The sequence below is a fragment of the Bubalus bubalis genome, chromosome 5 (assembly GCF_019923935.1).
Source record: "Bubalus bubalis isolate 160015118507 breed Murrah chromosome 5, NDDB_SH_1, whole genome shotgun sequence".
NCBI classification, from domain to species: Eukaryota; Metazoa; Chordata; class Mammalia; order Artiodactyla; family Bovidae; genus Bubalus; species Bubalus bubalis.
The window spans coordinates 81,664,005-81,682,034 of record NC_059161.1 but is presented as its reverse complement, the minus strand read 5'-3'; the positions used below and the strand labels follow the sequence as shown (position 1 = coordinate 81,682,034).

Sequence of the window (18,030 nt, the reverse complement as noted above, 5' to 3'; positions counted from 1 at the left end):
ACAGAGAGTCAGAAACAACTGAGCGACTAAACAGCGATTTCTAGTGCACACTTTACCACCTTTTGGCTAATTGAAAATGTTGATAAACTGTCCTAGATTTGTTTCAACTGTTAGTTTGTATTTAAGATGCATGACCAGTTCTGAGACTACCAAACTTTTTTAATTTCTCCTGTTAGCCGAGATTTATAACACCTCCAGGACTACGTGAAAGTGAAGTATTAATCCAAGAAAACCAGAGAAAGGACGATCAAATACAAAACTATAGTATTCATTCTCCATAATGATGAATGGAACATTTTATGTGTAAGCCCTAGGACAGCATTCCTCATAGTAAGGGACAGTATGGAAAGTGTTGAGTTCTAGTACCAACTATACCACAGACTTGCTTTGTGACATTGGACAAATTTTTTGACCTTTTTTTCTTTCATCTATAAAGTAAGAACAGTATTTTTCCTACCTTCTTCATGGAGTTGTGATGATCCATTGAAATACTGAGTTATGGGATAAAGGGTCGGTTTTTGAACTGCTAATATATCTTTCACATGAAACACATATTTATATTTCACAGAAATTTTTACAAAAATACTGACCCTCTCCATAATAGAAGCAGTAATCTATTATACTGATTTGCCTCTATGGTGCCTTTAAAGGGCATTTGTGATGTATGGCAGCTCTTGGTTGATTGTACCTAAAATAGCTTTGGTTAGCTTAATCACACATGCAGAAGTGTAATGAAAGCCTTTTAAAGAACTTCCAGAATTTCTAAGAAGTCTAGAGAATAAGGCTTGAGAATGGCTCAGGATCAAAGGAAGCCGGATGTGAGAACCACGGGCAGGCAGGGCCCCTGCTGCTGCATCCCAGTACCACCACCTTCCTCACCCGTGGCAGACGCACTCTTAATTGCCCTGTGCATCAGTCAGGGTCTCTCAGGGTGGTTTCAGGGTTGTCTCTTTACTAAGGATCAATACAAAAGCTGTTAGTGTGACAGCCTCCCAGAACAAAGTAGGTTGGAGAGTGGGCTTGACGGGATCAGTGGAAGATACTCAGCTACACTGCTGTTTGAACATTCCTCCAAACTCAGTGATCCAGGTGGGAGGCTCCAGCTGGCCAAGTTCAGCTTGTGGGCTGTGTTCCTGCTGCCAGTGTACAGGAAAACAAGTATCAGGCTGTTTTAGCTTCTACAGTGGAAGGTGGGATCTTGTTCCCTTGCTCCACACAGAGGAGAATTCCTGAAACATAAGATAGGGTTCCTTTGCTAGGCAGTGAAAACCCCAATGAAAGTTCACTTTACAGCCATGATGTCAAGTCACTGCCAAGTAAATACCCATTCTGATTGTCAATGAAGTTTCCTTTTTCATTTACAGATGTCACAGCATCAGGTGCACGCAGTTCAGCAGCTAGCCAAGGTTATGGGCTGGCAGGTCCTGAGCTTCAGTAATCACGTAGGACTGGGGCCTGTAGAGAGCATTGGCAATGCCTCTGCCATAACTGTGGCCTCCCCGAACGGTGACTATGCTATCTCAGGTACTTTCTACTTCTCTGAATGTGAAGAGACCTTTGGGAGTTTGGCTTTTTCATTTAGCTTTAGTAGTTACCATACATAAGAGTAACTTACCTCTGTAGTAGGTGAGTTCCTTTATTAATTATGTTGAGTGTTTATCTCATCATAGCTATTATTCAGAGCAACAGGTTATTATGTCTTTTTATAGTAGTTATAAAAGATGTTTTGCTTGGCAACACATTTTCCTAGGAGATTATCTGAAAAATGCCATCAGCATTATTACTCCTGCAGTAATTAGGACTCACTGTCATTGCTATGGACCCAGGTTCAGTCCCTGGTCAGGGAACTAAGATCCCACATGCTGCATGATGGGGCCAAAAATTTTTTTTTAAGTTTATAAATATACTGGTGCAAATGTGCAAGAAGAATAGTATCTGATCCTAAAGATGGTCAAGGGATAGAACAGAGAGGTGTTTTGTGAAGCACCTACCATGAATGGGGCACTTTGATAGGCGTGTATACATTTTGTCTTGTTGAAAATTATATATTGTTTCAGTGTGATCTTCTTTAATACTTGCTCTAAATATCTGAAAGAGTAGGTAGTTAGACATTCTTCCCCACAGGATCACAGCTTGTGAATCTGTAGGCTTGATCCTTGCAAGACTGTTATTGATAAGAATTTCTAAATACCCTTTCTTCTTGCCTGAGTTATAAAACCTCATTAAAACCTGAAGTTCATATTCAGAATAATCTTTCATCCATTGCTTCCAGTTCTGATTTTGAACGTTTGACTTTCATCACATTGTGGGTGTATATTAACCAAGTTGTTAAATGATTAGGTTATCAAGTATTTTAGGGAAAAAAAATGATGATGTTCTGAAAATATATAGAACATGTGATTTTCCTAAACCAACACTCATCTTTGCCACATTTTTATATTACAAACATTAATTCATAGATATTTTTACCAGCCTGGTGTCTATAAGGGGCTTTCCACGTGCACAGTGGTAAAGACCCCGCCTGCCGGTGCAGGAGGTGCAGGAGACTTGAGTTTGATCCCTGGGTCGGGCAGATCCCCTGGAGTAGGAAATGGCAACCCACTCCAGTATTCTTGTCTGGAAAACTATACGTGGATAGAGGAGCCTGGTTGGCTACAGTCCATGGGGTTGCAGAGTCAGATACTACTGAGCACACACACAAATACACACAATATCTATAAATTAGTGAATTTTATTTTAGCATACTGAACCTGAAAAGTACTTTTAAATAAGCACTTTTGAGTTGGTAGACAAGGCTTTTTATGCTCATGGAAAGTGAAGTTGTGTGATCTTTATTGTTTCTAGCTTGGAAAATGAATATATTGATATTTTGGTTTTGCTTCACAGTTCGTAATGGCCCTGAAAGTGGCAGCAAGATTATGGTTCAGTTTCCCCGTAATCAGTGTAAAGACCTTCCAAAAAGTGATGTTTTACAAGATAGCAAGTGGAATCATCTTCGTGGGCCATTCAAAGAAGTTCAGTGGAATAAAATGGAAGGCCGAAACTTTGTTTATAAAATGGAGCTGCTTATGTCTGCACTTAGTCCTTGTCTACTGTGATTTTTTTTCTGGACAAGTTTCCAGATTTTTTTTCCCCAGAGAAGTTTCCAGAAACTTTCAGGAATGTTTGCAGATCAACAATAAGCACAAAGAAGAGGAATCTTCTAAAGGAATATTGTTTTTAAAAAGTAATAATTAGCAAATGTTTACTTAGCATTTTGAAACCTTTCACTTTATAAGTGACAAGTGCTTTAAAATGCAAAAGTTTATGTACAGTTATAGGGTATACAAACATGGAGAGATGTACTTTTTTTATGCAGTTGACTTGAAATATTACTTACATGGATTGACATTAGCTTTTTAAAATATCCCTTTGATGTTGACATCAAATAAAGATTATGGTTAAAAATTCCAGACACTCTGAACTCTTAACCTAAATGAATTATGTCATATCATTCCATTGTTTATTATTGTTTAAGAATATTTAAACACTCTTAAGACCCAGCTTTCATACAGAAATTCCCTCACAATGAGAGAGGCAGATCCTTTCTCCTAAGTGCAACAAAGTACTTTCCAACCAGTGGAGCCTGTCCTGCCCTCCCCACTAGACCTATTAAAACCAGCTCTTGTGTTAGTGGATAAAGTACTTTTCCCTCTGATTGTCCTTGTTACGCATGCCTGGGTCTCAGTCCGCTGAGAAATCCCTTAGAGCTCCACCTGAAGGCTTAGAAGGCAGATAGTATTGTATCTTTAGGGTTTCCTCCATTTCTCCTTGGTCTTTTTTTCCCACTTGAATGACCTTATTTGCCTTGCTCCACTCCTGCCTTACCCTGACCTTGGCAGTCCCCAGCCTCAGCCAGCAACCCTGGATTGCTTCTTCTGGTTAAAGATTTGTTCCATCTTATTTCACTAGGTCTCGGCATTTTCCCAGGAAAAATACTAATGGATTAATGGAATACATTTTGCAAAGAATAGATAACATGAATTTAGAAATAGTGCCCCAGCCCTAAAATGTGTCTGAAGAACTTCCCTTAATAAGAAATTTGGGCTTATGGGCCTTTTGGTGCCACTAAAAATAATCTGTAAGTAATCTGTAGTTTCCTTATGAGGAAGGCTTTCAATTTTTAAAAGATGGGTATCTTAATAATTTATGACCGAAGTAACTAAAAATCCTTTGTATTTCTCTTTTAAAAGATAAGTGGAGCTTGTAAGCCATGAAATACCATAATACTTTTGTGTTTTTGTGTGTTTTTTGCCTTCTCTGATTAAGCTTCTGCATCTTTCTATCCATGGAAATTAAAAGATCTGCAAGTATTTTAAAAATTGCCAGTGCTTCCTAAGTTATGGTGTCCCAAAAGTTGCTTTGCAAATTATAGTAAGCTAATCTGTACACATCTGCTCACATATGGAGTCTTTTATGAAGGCTCAAACTGCAGTACAGTGAATCTCAAACTTTCAGCAAAGAACTAGTTTTTTTTTTTTTCATTTCCATCCTTTGCTGATTGATACTTTTGGTAAAATATAGTAAAGTGAATTACTGGAGGGACTTCCCTGGTGGTCCAGTGGTTAAGAATCATTCAGGGGATGTGGGTTCAATCCCTGGTCAGGGAACTAAGATCCCACATCCCTAGGGGCAGCTAAGCTCACGAGTCTCAACTGCGGAGAAGCCTGTGTGCCACAGCTGAGCCCATGTGCTCTAGAGCCCGTTGGTCACAACAAGAGAAACCCACATGCCACAAGTGGGAGAGAAGCCTGTGAGCCCCAACTAGAACCTAGTGCAGCCAAATATATATATATAATAAAATTTATTAAAAATAGAATTACTAGACAAATCTAAAAAGATACAAAATGAAAGCCCCCTCTTTATTATAATGGACATAAATTGAATGTCAAATATAAAAATGTTTGAATGTTTTATTTTGTTTCTATGATTATCTTGTCACAAACCAGTAAAAGGACCAGTCTTGGAGTAGAATGGATGAGAATACGTGCATAATTACCACCCACTCACATATACTTCGTTGGAATGGACAGGGGTGATCAAAGGCCTTCCTTGCCCCATTGTTTTAAGGCACGTTCAGAGCTCAGTCATTTCCTGTCTGAGAGGAATGGAAGCTAAGGTAAGCATGGCAAAGTGGCTGGCAGGTCAGTTGCTGCGGCAGCAGTGGTTCAAACTGAGTTACCCACAGCTGGAAGGATGTGCTGTGGCCTTTGGGAGAGAGGTTGGAGAAAACCAGTTAGCCCCTCACCAAGTGTTTAACAGTTGGCAAAAGAGCTGTGTTGGAACGTTGGCTCTACTTCTGCTTAGCTGTGTGCTTGGCAGTGTTATCCTCTCTGAAACTGTTTCCATGCACATAAAATAGGAAGAAGGAATGCCTCTGCTAACCACAGGGCTGGTTCAAAGGCTTAGTTATGGTTGGTGATAGATACTAAATTCTAAGATGTGCAAATGTAAAACATGAAGCAGCTGTAAAAATCCAGCTAATTATGAGGCAGGAGGCAGATAGACCCCCCTCCCCAGCCAGGGTAAAGCAGTTGGAGATTCATTCCCTATTGACTGAAACTCCCAAGATGAGAGCAGCTCGATGATTAAGGGAGGAAGCTGGGCCCTGCCCAGACCACATATTCTCGTTCACAAAGTCAGAAGACTTCCTCGAACCACACATGCACAGAAAGGCTCCTTGCAAGCCAAGGGGGTTACAATGTCAAGGGATGCTCTACCCGAATGCCTTTGTGGTAGGATCCATCTTGGCTAAGAGATGTGTACACACAAAAGGATCCTGAGATATACCAGATAGGGACTGTGAATGAGGCAAATCAAAATGATTGGCCAAGGGAAAATTGTAAGAAATACCTCATATAAGTGATTTAAACTGCCATGAGGGCGCAACTCAGGGACTCTCCCTTTGAGTCTGCCCGTGTGTCTATCCACAGGTACCGTACTCTTTTTCCTCCTAATAAATACTTCATTTGCTTCACTACTTTCTTTGTGGAAATTCCTTTCTGCAAAGCCTCAGGGCCAGAGCCCTTGTCACTGACCACTGATCTAGTGGCTAGGTTAGGTGCTTTCACTGCTGTGACCCAGCCTTGATCTCTGGCTGGGAACCCAAGCCCTGCTTCAAGCCATTGCAGGCCGAGGCCACCCAAAAGCAATTAGAAGTTGGAAAAATGGTACAAATAACCAGTTTAAATTTTATTCATCAGTAGGAGGAGGTGTTTTAGGTGTTTTAGCATGTCCTGTATAAAAAATTTCTAGATGGTAAAGACAGCACATTTGTGGGTGGAAGATTAATTTTTCCATGTCCATTGTTAAAGCCGATCTCTCTGGTTGACCTCTCCTCATACCCTCTGCCTTGGTCTTTGATTGACTTTCACTTTCCTACTCCTGCTCTTTGTTGATGCCTTAAATACTTGGAGCTAAAGTCAGCTCTCTTTATATCTCATTTTAGGATGGGAATGAAAAGCAGTTCACCACAGAGAAAGCTTTCATGTTTTCAAAGCAGCAAGCACAGTAACACAGTTCAGTTCACTTCAGTTGCATCCAACTCTTTGCGACCCCATGGGCTGCAGCACGCCAGGCCTCCCTCTCCATCACCAACTCCCGGAGTCCACCCAAACCCATGTCCATCGAGTTGGTGATGCCATCCAACCATCTCATCCTCTGTCTTCCCCTTCTCCTCCTGCCCTTAATCTTTCCCAGCATCAGGGTCTTTTCAAATGAGTCAGCTCTTTTCATCAGGTGGCCAAAGTATTGGAGTTTCAGCTTCAGCATTAGTCCTTCCAATGAACACCCAGGACTGATCTCCTTTAGGATGGACTGGTTGGATCTCCTTGCAGTCCATGGGACTCTCAAGAGTCTTCTCCAACACCACAGTTCAAAAGCATCAGTTCTTCAGTACTCAGCTTTCTTTATAGTCCAACTCTCACATCCATACATGACCACTGGAAAAAACACACAGTAATGCAAGTGGTACTCAAGTCAGTGACCAGAACTGGGTTTTTGCCCTGAAGTTTGCTGTTAACTATCTGCAAGGTCACTTCCAGAAATTTGTTTATAGTCATACTTCACAAAGATCATTGTTTAAGGGTTATTCAGGAAGTCTGTAAAAGTGAAAAACTGAGACCAATGTAAACATTGGCAAGAATGACTAAAATTATGGTACAGGGGTTCCAAATGCAGGCACTCGTTTGTACTCCTCTAAAAGTTGAGCCTGAATGACTGAGGAGTTTTTCTACTGATGTTCTGACTTGGCTTGCTTATGCACCAGAGAAACTTCCATGTTATGCTATTTTCCTTTCCTTATTTAGTGATTGTGAACTATTGTTTCAGGCTATACTTGGCCTGAAATCTGGTAGATGAGGGAGAAGTTTGAGGTAGAAAAGTAACATACAATCTGGAAAACTTCCTGATGACTTAGTGATACACCAAGATGAGGCCAGTGGCAGAATCTCTTCTTCCACTCAATTCAATTCATGGCCTCTCTTTTAACCTCTGCACATAGTCCCATCCTGATCCCCTTGAGACCCAAAGAGAGAGCTGTGGTCTGTGGTAACCAGCCACAGAAATCATACATTTATCCTCTAGCTTTACCATCAGATTTCTTTGCCAGAACACCATGAAATCAAAGTGAAGAGTCCTGATAATTTCATGCTGACCAGGAATTCTAATTGGCATTTGTATATCATTGTTGAATAAAAACAGAAAACTGAATTATTATTAAGTAAGTTCACTTTAGTGAGAAAAAGTCCTTTCAAACTGTGAGGTACCTTGGCATATTTATAGACAGAATTTCCTGAACAACCACTGGTCTGTTGTATCAAATGGACCTATGGGTGCACTTGATAAGGTCAAATCTGAAGCTAAAATCCTTTGATTTTACATTAGTAGTGCTCTTTCTCTCTCTCCCAACACTCAGTCTTTGCTAAATTTTATAGAAACCCCACCAATATTAGAAAGCATTAAAAAGAGACAACCCGATCAAAATATAGGCAGAAGACCTAAATAAATTTCTTAAAAGAAAATGTACCAGTGGCCAACAGGCACATGAAAAGATGCTCACCATCACTAATTATTAGAGAAATGCACATCAAAAGTAGAAGGAGGTAGCACCTCACACCAGTCAGAGTGGCCATCATCAAAAAGTTTACAAGTAATGCTGGAGACTGTGAGGAAAAGACAAGCCTCCTATGCTGTTGATGGGAATGTAAACTGGGGCAGCCAATGGAAATTATGAAGAACAGTATGGAGGTTTCTTAAAAAACTAAAAATAGAGTTACCATATGATTCAGCAGTTGTACTCCTGGACATATATGTGGAGAAAATCATAATTTGAAGACACTTGCACCTCAGTGTTCATTGCAGCACTATTTGCAATAGCAAAGACATGCAAGCAACCTAAGTGTCCATCAACACGTGAATAGATCAAGAAGATACAGTGTAGACACACACACAACACACTGGCATATCAGTCATAAAAAAATAATGAAATTATGCCATTTGCAGCAACATGGAAGGACCTAAAGATAATACTAAGTGAAATAAGGCAAAAGACAAATACCGTAAATGTGGACTCTATGATACAAATGAACTTATTAAAAAGAAAGCAACAACAAAAACACAACAAACATATACACACCACTATATATAAAATAGATAAATAACAAGGACTTACTGTTTAGCACAGGGAACTATATTTAATATCGTAATACCCTATTTATTTTGGAAAAGAATCTGAAAAAGAATGTGGGGTGTGTGTGTGTGTGTGTGTGTGTGTGTAACTGACTTACTTTGATGCACACTTTAACACAGCATTGTAAATCACCTATACTTCAAAAAATTTTTTTTAATCTTACAAAAAATTGAATTTCCTAAGAGGAAGCGATTCATAGATGATAGTTGAACACCTTAGTTAACAAGAGGAAGCCATCTTGGCAGAAGGAACAAGTCTGATATGATTGATTGCCCAAGATATTTATTTTTGTATATACCACTTGAAATAAAAATTCTTAAGTGAATGAACAATTATAATGTATCCATGCTATGAATTACATTGTGGAGGCAGTAAGACTATTTAGGAATAGGTAGAGACATGAAATAATGCCCAAGAAACATTAAAGGAGAATAAGCAAGTTGTAAGGTAATGTGTATAATAGAATCCCACTTGGCCTAAAAAGAAAATAGTTTAAATATGCATATTGTAGTATGTGTATATATAGATATGTTCATATATAGCAGGTCTAGAAGGATACACTCAAGTTTATTGAGTAGGACTGAATTTTTCTTTATATATGGACTTCAATATCATTTTAATTTTAAATGATTTATCTCCTTTGTGAACACCTACCTAATGTGTAAAAGGCAGTAGAGATATCACAAGTGAAATCTAATTTTAAAAATTACACAAATGCACTTATTTATTAAACAGACTCACAGATCTCACACTTTTGGTTACCAAAGGGGAAATGTAGAGGGAAGGGATAAATTAGGAGATGGAGATTAACATATACACACTACTATATATAAATTACGAATAAGAACCTACTGTACAGCACAGCTGCTGCTGCTGAGTCGCTTCAGTCATGTCCAGCTCTGTGCAACCCAATAGACGGCAGCCCAGCAGACTCCCTCGTCCCTGGGATTCTCCAGGCAAGAACACTGGAGTGGGTTGCCATTTCCTTCTCCAGTGCATGAAAGTGAAAAGTGAAAGTCAATTCGCTCAGTTGTGTCCGGCTCTTCGTGACCCCATGGACTTCAGCCTACCAGGCTCCTCCATCCATGGGATTTTCCAGGTAAGAATACTGGAGTGGGGTGCCATTGCCTTCTCCAGTACAGCACAGGGAACTTATCAATATTCTGTACTACCGTATATGGGAAAAGAATCTGAGAAAGAATGGATGTATATATATATATATATATATATTGGCTTCCCTGGTGGCTCAGATGGTAAAGAATTTGCCTGTGGTGCAGACCTGGGTTGGGAAATCCCCTGGAGGAGGGCATGGCACTCCAGTGTTCTTGCCTGGAGAATCCCATGGACAGAAGAACCTACAGTCCATGGGGTCAGAAAGAATTGGACACGACTGAAGTGACTAAGCATGCATGTGTGCACATGCACACACACACTCACTGGTGAGACTCTGCCTGCCAATGCAGGAGACTAGAGTTCAATCCCTGGGTCAGAGAGATGCCCTGGAGAAGGAAATGGCAATCTGCTCCAGTATTCTTGCCTGGGATATCCCATGGACAGAGGAGCCTGGCGGGCTACAGCCCATGGGGTCACAAAGAGTCAGACAACTATGTGTGTGTGTATATATATATATATAACTGATACATAACAGATAAACTTTGTTGTACACCTGAAACCAACTGAACATTGTAAATCAACTACTGAGAGAGTCAATTCCTAGGCAGGTTGACAAGAAGTCTGGGGTCCCTGAGGAGAGAGAGGTCTGGGGTTCTCGAGGAGACAGGGATCTGGAATTCTCAAGGAGGAGGAAAGGACAAACTTGTTTTTCCCTCTTAGTCTTAGTCACATAAAACGTTTTTATCTTTAAGCCCAGAACTGATAATTACACAACAAACAACTCAGTTTAAACTCTGTACTAAGGGTTATATAACAACAATGTATCCTGCTTGAGGACAGTTTCTCCTTCCTGAAAACCTTCTGGCTAATCCTGTTCTCTCAAAATGTAAATTATGGGAGTGAGTCTAGTAAGATCTTTACAACCTTGAGACACTCTTGATTTATTGTAATAACTAATTAAAAAGTATATAACTCCCTTGTGTAGACTAGCAAGAGGGCACTCTCCATCACCCTTCTGGTGTCTATGTCAGAAGCCTTCTCTGTGCCTTTTTATACTTTAACAAAACTCTGCTACACAAAAGCTCTTGAGTGATCAAGCCTGGTCCCTGGTCCCGATGCTAAATCTTTGAAGATCACAAATCTGATATCGTTCACTGTAAGCTATCACTACACTACAATAAAAAGTTTATTTTAATTAAAAGCAGTATAAATAGTGGACCCAGTAACTGTGTTCTGAAGGGTTGGAAAAGCTTACAGTGGGGACGGGTGATGGATGTGCAGACAAGCGCACGTACTGGAGATTCACGTCATTCCTTATCAGAAGCTGAGCTGTGGATAGACACACTGCCCGCGATCACAAGGACATGCTCTGCTTTCAGCAAACTAGAAGCATCCGAGTCTTCCTGGAAACTGGGCAGAAGAAACAAACTGGATATATAAAGGCTGATGATGGAGACAGGGTTTTCCTTCACCCAACGGCCCTGCAGTTTCACTCCATCACATTCGGCTCCTCGTGGTTCCATCTCCTAGCATTCTAGTCTGCCACCTCTTCTCTGCCTTCAGTACAGACACCTAGCCTTTCTGAACCCAATACTCTCTCAGGCCTTGTCTCTGCATCCCTGAACTGAGCCAGACATGCTGATAACCTCGCTCTCTCTCACTGCCTGGGCTCCTCAGCTGTGTGTGGTTCAATTTCAAATCAGAGGGAGCATGAAGTCCCGTGGGGTGTTTATCATCTCCCTCGACTCCAGAGGACCAAGGTTCTCTTGCAGCAATCCTCGGCCACCTGGAACACCATGAAATGAGAGAGAAGTGTACATGCTTCTGGGTTTTTGAGCTCACAGTCTCAGACAGGACATTCTGTCCACAGGGTACGTACGTTCTGTCCCGCGTCCTACGCACCGTTGACTGGGTGATACACCCTCCACATCCTCGATTTGACCCCTTCCAGAAGCAGGAAGGGTTCTACTGAATTGTAAGTCACATTCTGGAAGCAAGAGCTTCAAATTAGTCTGGTTATAATGCAGGGGAGAATAATGGTGTTTTTCTGACTTGCTGAAGAATATTTATGGTTAGAATCAATGTGATTAATTCCACTGTCGATTAAAACTTTGCCAGGCCCCTGGCTCTGGCTGAGGGTTTTGCTTGTCTGTGGCTGACAGAAACCTCTTCTAAGCCTCTGAGTTCTCTGCAGGGATAGGCTCACAAATAAAGGATTGGGGCTTTATTTTTAGGTTTTATTTCAGCCTTTAAAACAGTTTATTTTTTTTCACAGCTTGAAACATAACTTAGAGTTTAACATGTTCAGTGGCTAAACCTCTATGATTTAATGTTTTCTTTTTTGGAAAATAGAACTCCCAGGCTCAAGAATCAAGAACTTTCCACAGGAATATTCAAACTGGGGGGAGCTTTCAAAGTGCAAAATAGAGACATGGAAAGCTGAAGGAACAACCTTTGATGAAGATTTGGGGTGGGGGAGCAAATTTAATTTATATCTGGATTGGTACGTCTCGCTGGGTATTCTTTTCCACTTCTCCTTTTATACGAAGATTACCACCCTTGACTTCTGAGAAGCTGAGAGGCAGAGTTCTGGAAGGCAGGTAAGCTGTCAAGAGGACAGAGGTTCTGACAGCTAACTAGATTTAATCCGATTTCCTGCTAATGGGCTTGCTGTGAGAAAAAGGGACAGTCAGGTTGATCCTTTCTGGCATGTCTCATCCTGCTTCCTCATGGTGCTGGAGACCAGTACAAGAAACCTGTCCTCCATGGCGGAGGTCTGGTTCCACTGGCTGCTGCATGGGGAAAGGGCACAGGTGTGTCTGTGTACACCTCTGTGACCGAGGTGGCCCGAGGTGACCCGTATCTGTCACGCGCTTGGGCTACAAATCAGTCATGCGGATTAGCTACTCTCTGGCATTCTGAATCAAGTAATGCCTCTGGATCAATGATAGCTCCTGTAACCCCAAAGGATTCCTTCCTGCAACCCTGGAGACAGTATGTAGGCAAAAGCCTCATACTAATATCTCCAGGCAACTTGCTTGAAGTGATATGGACACTTGGGACTTGGAGGGAGGGAGAAGAGAATGTTCTAGGTCTCCTTCATGTGTGCATGGGTGAATCTGCAGCTGAGGGCTGGGGACACAGCTAATAAGGTCAAATTCCACCAATAAACGGAGTGGTACCTTTGATTTGTAGCTAAGAATGTTGGAGAGAAAAAGGAGAATGGAAGATAAATTAGGCCTGCTTTAGAACTTGCTGAAAGGAGGCTGGCACGGAGAGATACAGGTACCCACGGTGGCCAGTGACTTCGGAGGCTAAGGGCCAGGACCAGCTGTGGCCCATCCCCAGTGGACCTGGAGCCCCAGCACTCCAGGGTGCTTGACTTTCTCCAGGACCCGGCATAGCTCTCATTGCGTCCTAGGCTCTGGAAGATTCTTCACAGCTTCCTTTAATTGCTCGGAGTGCTCTGTGCTACTGTAGGCTTCACTTGATACTCAGAGGGTGAGGCAGGTGAGGGCCAGGTGTTCCCCAGCCCACTGGGAGCCAGCGAGGCCCTGGCGTGCCGGGAAGCGTGAGTGACTGAGGGGGTAGGTTCGAAGCCACGGTGACTTTCCTGCCCATCCTGCAGCCGCAGCCTTCACACAGGTGGTGTCCCCAGCTTGTCAGGGGGCCGCCCGCGTGGAGATGAGCTGCTCTCCTCACAGTGGCCTCCCCTGGGGCCTCAGGAGGGAAAGTCTAACGCTGGAGTGAGAGAGGAAAAGAGGCAATTCTCTCCCTGTCCCTTGTTCCCAATGGTGGTCCCCCCAGAACATATTTAGCTCTTCTTCCTAAAGCTCCAAGCCACAGGGAGGAGGGGGTGCTCTCCCTGCTCTGAGAGGTGCTCACAGCAGTCCCCATGGGAGAAGCTGGAGGCGGCCACAGGCAGAGAAGACTAGAGCACAGAGAGCATGTTAGAGTGCTGCATGCTTGGTCTGGAAATACTCCCGCTTCTGCTATGGGACTTCCAGATGGCTCAGGAGGTAAAGAACCCACCAGCAAGGCAAGGAGCCACAAGAAACACGGGCTCGATCCCTGGGTCGGGAAGACCCCCTGGAGGAGGAAATGGCAACCCTCTGCAGTGTTCTTGCCTGAAGAATCCCATGGGCAGAGGAGCCTGGTGGGCTACAGTCCATGGGGTCACAGAGTCAGAAACGACTGAGCACAAGCACACGGGCATGGGGACCCCTCCAGTGCCCCTCGCCCCGCCAGAGCAGAGTGCAATGAGGAAGCAGACCCGGCACTGGGCTGCCGTGGCCCCAGGGCTGAGCACAGCGCCGGCTCACAGCCCCGCCCTCCTCCTCATTGACCTCCACGCCACTGGGACTGACGTGGTCCAATCCAGAGTCCAGCTCCAGGCAGTCATCGTCGTCAACATGCAGCTATCCCAGCAGCAACGTGTGGCTACGGCAGAACAAGAGGCTCGGGCGGGACTGGCCGCGTGTGTTCCTTTCCTTGGAAAATCACGTCTTCCTCTTGAGGTAGGAATGTCACTGGGTCTGGCCTTGGCTAACACTCTACATCCTGCAGCTCAATCTCCTCTGTTGTGCTTTCTGCAAAGCAAAAGACACACTGGCTGTGAGTTGCCACTCAGCTGGGGGTGCTTTCTTGGTGAGAAGAAGGTAACACGGGCATCGATTATCACAAGGCCCGAAGAATTACCTTTGAGCTTGTGTCTTCTCTTCCTTTGGAATTTATAGGCACACTTATTACAAACCCACATGAGGCTGATCAGCAGTGCGGCCACGGCAACGAGAAAAGCAAGGAAGACAGCGACAAAGTGGAGGTCTTCATAGAGGATCTCTACGGGAGCGGGGGGGGGGGGGGCGGGCAGATAACATCTCTTAATATCAAGTTGGCCTCCCACACACTCCAATTTTCTAGAGGCCCCGGGGGCCCCGGGAGCGTCTCACCTGAGACGTGCAGCACGATGGTGCCAAACCGGCTGCTCCCCAGGCGCTCGGTCACCGTGACGATGTAGGAGCCGGAGTCCCGCACGCCCACGCTGAAGAGCTGGATGGAGCCGTTGTCGAAGGTGCATACCCTGTCCTTATGGCTCTGGGAGATGTTGGCCTGAGTCCCCGGCTTCCACTCCACGATCTTCTGCACTCCCCAGCTGGACGTGTACTTCCATTCGATGGTGGGGATCCCATGGCAGGAGTAGTCAACCGAGAGCAGGATGTCCTCTTCCACCGTGGCGTTGATGGCTGGCTGGGGAATGTACAGTGATACGCCCTGACCTGTGGGATGGAGTGCTAGACGTGGGGCCACTTACATGGGCTCGCAGGGAAGTCAACTTCTATCCTGCATTCTTTTACTTAGCAAGTATTTATTGAGTGCCTATTACATGTCAGGGGCTTCCCAGGTGGCGCTAGTGGTAAAGAATCCACCTGCCAATGCAGGAGACATAAGAGACATGGGTTCGATCCCTGGATTGGGAAGATCCCCTGGAGGAGGGCATGCCAACTCACTCCAATATTCCTGCCTAGAGAACAGAGGAGCCTGGTGGGCTACATACGGTCCATAGGGTTGCAAAAAGTTGGACACAACTGAAGCGCCTTAGCACACATTACAGGTCAGGCTCTCTTCTGGGCTCTGAAGGTGACACTACAGAGGTGAATATTATGGACTGAATGTTTACAGTCCCTTCCCCCCAATTTCTGCGTTGAAGCCCTTCCCCATCCCACCCAGGTGGCTATATTTGGAAGTGGTGTCTCTAAGGAGGAATTAGGGTTAAATGAGGTCATAAGTGTGGGGCCCTGCTCCAGTAGGATTAGTGGTTTGGCTTTTTTGGGTTTTTCTTGCCATGCCACATGATATGTGGAATCTCAGTTACTCAACTAGGGGTCAAACACACCCCCTATACTGAAAAGTGTGGAATCTTAACTATTGGGCCACCAGGAAAGTCCTTAGGGATTCGTGTCTTTATAAGAACAGTCTCTCTCATATGGAGAAAGGACCATTTGAGGTCACAGTGAGAAGGCAGATGTCTGCAAGCCAGGAAGAGAATTCTCCTTGGAAACCAAACCATGCCAGAACCTTGATTTGAGACTTCACAGCCTCCAAACTGTGTGAAAATAAATCTGTGTTGCTTAAACTCCCCAATCTGCCATATTTTGTTATGGCATCCCAAGCTAGAACACTGAACAAAACACAAGGCTATCACTCACTATTTTCTAGAGCTTCCATTGTATAAGGGAGACATACAAGAGTTAAATAAACACACAAGATCACTTTATAAGTGCTTTAAAGCTAATGAAACAGGTAGGTGGTGATGGAGGTGGTACACAACATTAGGATGGTCAGAGAGAACCTCTCTGTGGAAATGAACTGGAGCCAAGGAACAGAGAGGAAAAGGAGGCAACCATGTGAAGACATGTGTTTCAGGCAGAGAGGGCAACTGAAAGAGTGAAGTGAGAGTGAACTGGCACGTCTGAGGGACAGAAGGAAGGCCAGAATGTAGAGCGCAGGGAGCCGGGGGGAGTTCAGGAGGCGAGGCTAGAGGGCTGGGCGGAACTCGGGTCGTGATGTGGGAGTTGGGGTGATGGGAAGCCGTAAGAAGGCTGAGAAGAAAGGTGACATTCTCCACCGAGCTTGAGAAAGCCCACCATGGAGAATGTCTGGAGGTGAGGGAGCCAGTGTGGAGGCAGGAAAAACGGTCAGGTGGCTGCTGCAGTGGCTACAAATGAAGACAGCCTTGAAAAGAGTGAGGGGGTCTGACTTAGGATGTGTGTGGGAGCAAAGGACAGAACTTGCTGATTACAGCTGTGGGGTGGGCAAGGCAAAGAGGCATCAAGCAGAGACTTCTGCGTGAGTGTGCAGAGGAAAAGCTGAGCCACTGGCTAGGATGGTACATGTTATGATACATTTATTAAGTAGGTGCCAGGCACAGGCCCTGTGCTAACTGCTTCACACACCACTGTGTCTTTAAAGCATCACACAATCCCCTGCAATTCTATCCAGGCTGTAACAAACTCCAGCATCAACAGGTTTCACTAGCTGGTTTAAGTTCACCCTGCCAGGCTGAGATTCTCACAAAGGTCGCCAACTCCAAAGCTCAAATATTTAACCTCTATGCTCAAGTCAAAGGTCAGTGGTTGCCAGTGGAGGGCACAGAATGTAACAAACCTGTGCCAGCCCCCTCTCCCCGCCAACCACACACACACAGAACGTCCAGGGCTGGCTGGAGACGGGGTAGGGCAGGATTCGGGCTTGGAGCCCATGCCTGGGTTTCCACCTCCACTTCCTGTTTAACCCCTTTACTTGTTGGGTGCCCAGTTGCCTCAGGGCTCCTGCTGTGTGGCTGCAGGTAACCACATCTGTTACTTTTCTCATTGTCCTCTCCTATCCCCAGAATATGGGCTTCCCCAATGGCTCAGGGGTAGAAGAATCTGCCTGGGTAAAGAATCTGCCTGCAATGCAGGAGACACAGGAGATTCAGGTTCTATCCCTGGGTCAGGAAGATCGCCTGGAGTAGGAAATGGCAACCCATTCCAGTATTCTTGCCTAGAGAATCCCATGGACAGAGGAGCCTGGTGGGCTCATGGGGTCCATGGGGTCGCAAAGAGTTGGACATGACTGAAGCAACTTAGTACATGCACACATATCCCCAGAATATCCTATTACCATTCCTCTCCTAAATCTTCACTAAGTGGCTGGGCATAATCCAATAGGTTCTACGCTGAAAAACTGGGAGGTAATAATGGCTTTTAAGAATTACAGCTGCCAAGTAACAGAAAAATATTTTCTTCCCAACTTCATTTTTAAAAATGTTAAACTCACAGAACGGTTGAAAGACAAGTATAATTAATATCTATGCACCCTCTACTAAATTCACCAATTACTAACATTTTGCCACATTTGCTTTCTCTCTCTCTGGAAGGAAACAGAGGTTAAGTTTCAGGTCAGCCCTTGGAGGGTAGGAAGTAAGTGCTTTCTTCATCTCAGTATTCCCTGTACCCAGCATAACGCCTGGCACCCAGCAATTGGCCAATAAATGTTTGTTGAATGAGTAAGTGAACGACTAACAATTATGTGAACAAGGAGGTGAGCCTTGTTGAAATGTTCTCATAGAAATGTTGCTGCTTGGGTGGTTCGGCTTCCCTGGTGGTCAGTGGTAAAAAACCTGTCTGCAATGCAGGAGACACGTATTT

General features: G+C 44.1%; 2 protein-coding genes across 6 annotated transcripts in view; one reads left to right on the top strand and one right to left on the bottom strand.

Annotated features, from left to right (window-relative positions):
- MED17 (mediator complex subunit 17) overlaps nt 1–3,452 on the top strand; it is a 28,183-nt gene extending 24,731 nt beyond the window's left edge. For both annotated transcript variants that reach the window (XM_044943348.2, XM_006061508.4), the window contains 2 exons: nt 1,365–1,524; nt 2,887–3,452. In XM_044943348.2, the coding sequence (XP_044799283.1) occupies nt 1,365–1,524; nt 2,887–3,098 (372 nt within the window). In that variant the 3' untranslated portion in view covers nt 3,099–3,452. The remainder of the gene's footprint in view (nt 1–1,364; nt 1,525–2,886) is intronic.
- A 3,471-nt stretch (nt 3,453–6,923) lies between these two features.
- Nucleotides 6,924–18,030, bottom strand: part of VSTM5 (V-set and transmembrane domain containing 5) — a 35,712-nt gene continuing 24,605 nt past the window's right edge. The window contains exons 2-6 of one of the 4 annotated variants that reach the window (XM_045165787.1): nt 14,791–15,117; nt 14,540–14,680; nt 14,115–14,430; nt 11,097–13,582; nt 6,924–6,980 (exon numbers count right to left, since the gene is read on the bottom strand). In XM_045165787.1, the coding sequence (XP_045021722.1) occupies nt 14,387–14,430; nt 14,540–14,680; nt 14,791–15,117 (512 nt within the window). In that variant the 3' untranslated portion in view covers nt 6,924–6,980; nt 11,097–13,582; nt 14,115–14,386. Of the gene's footprint in view, nt 6,981–10,703; nt 13,583–14,114; nt 14,431–14,539; nt 14,681–14,790; nt 15,118–18,030 lie in introns of those variants that run through there. The other 3 variants (XM_045165788.1, XM_045165786.1, XM_025286161.3) reach the window with 3 other exon arrangements.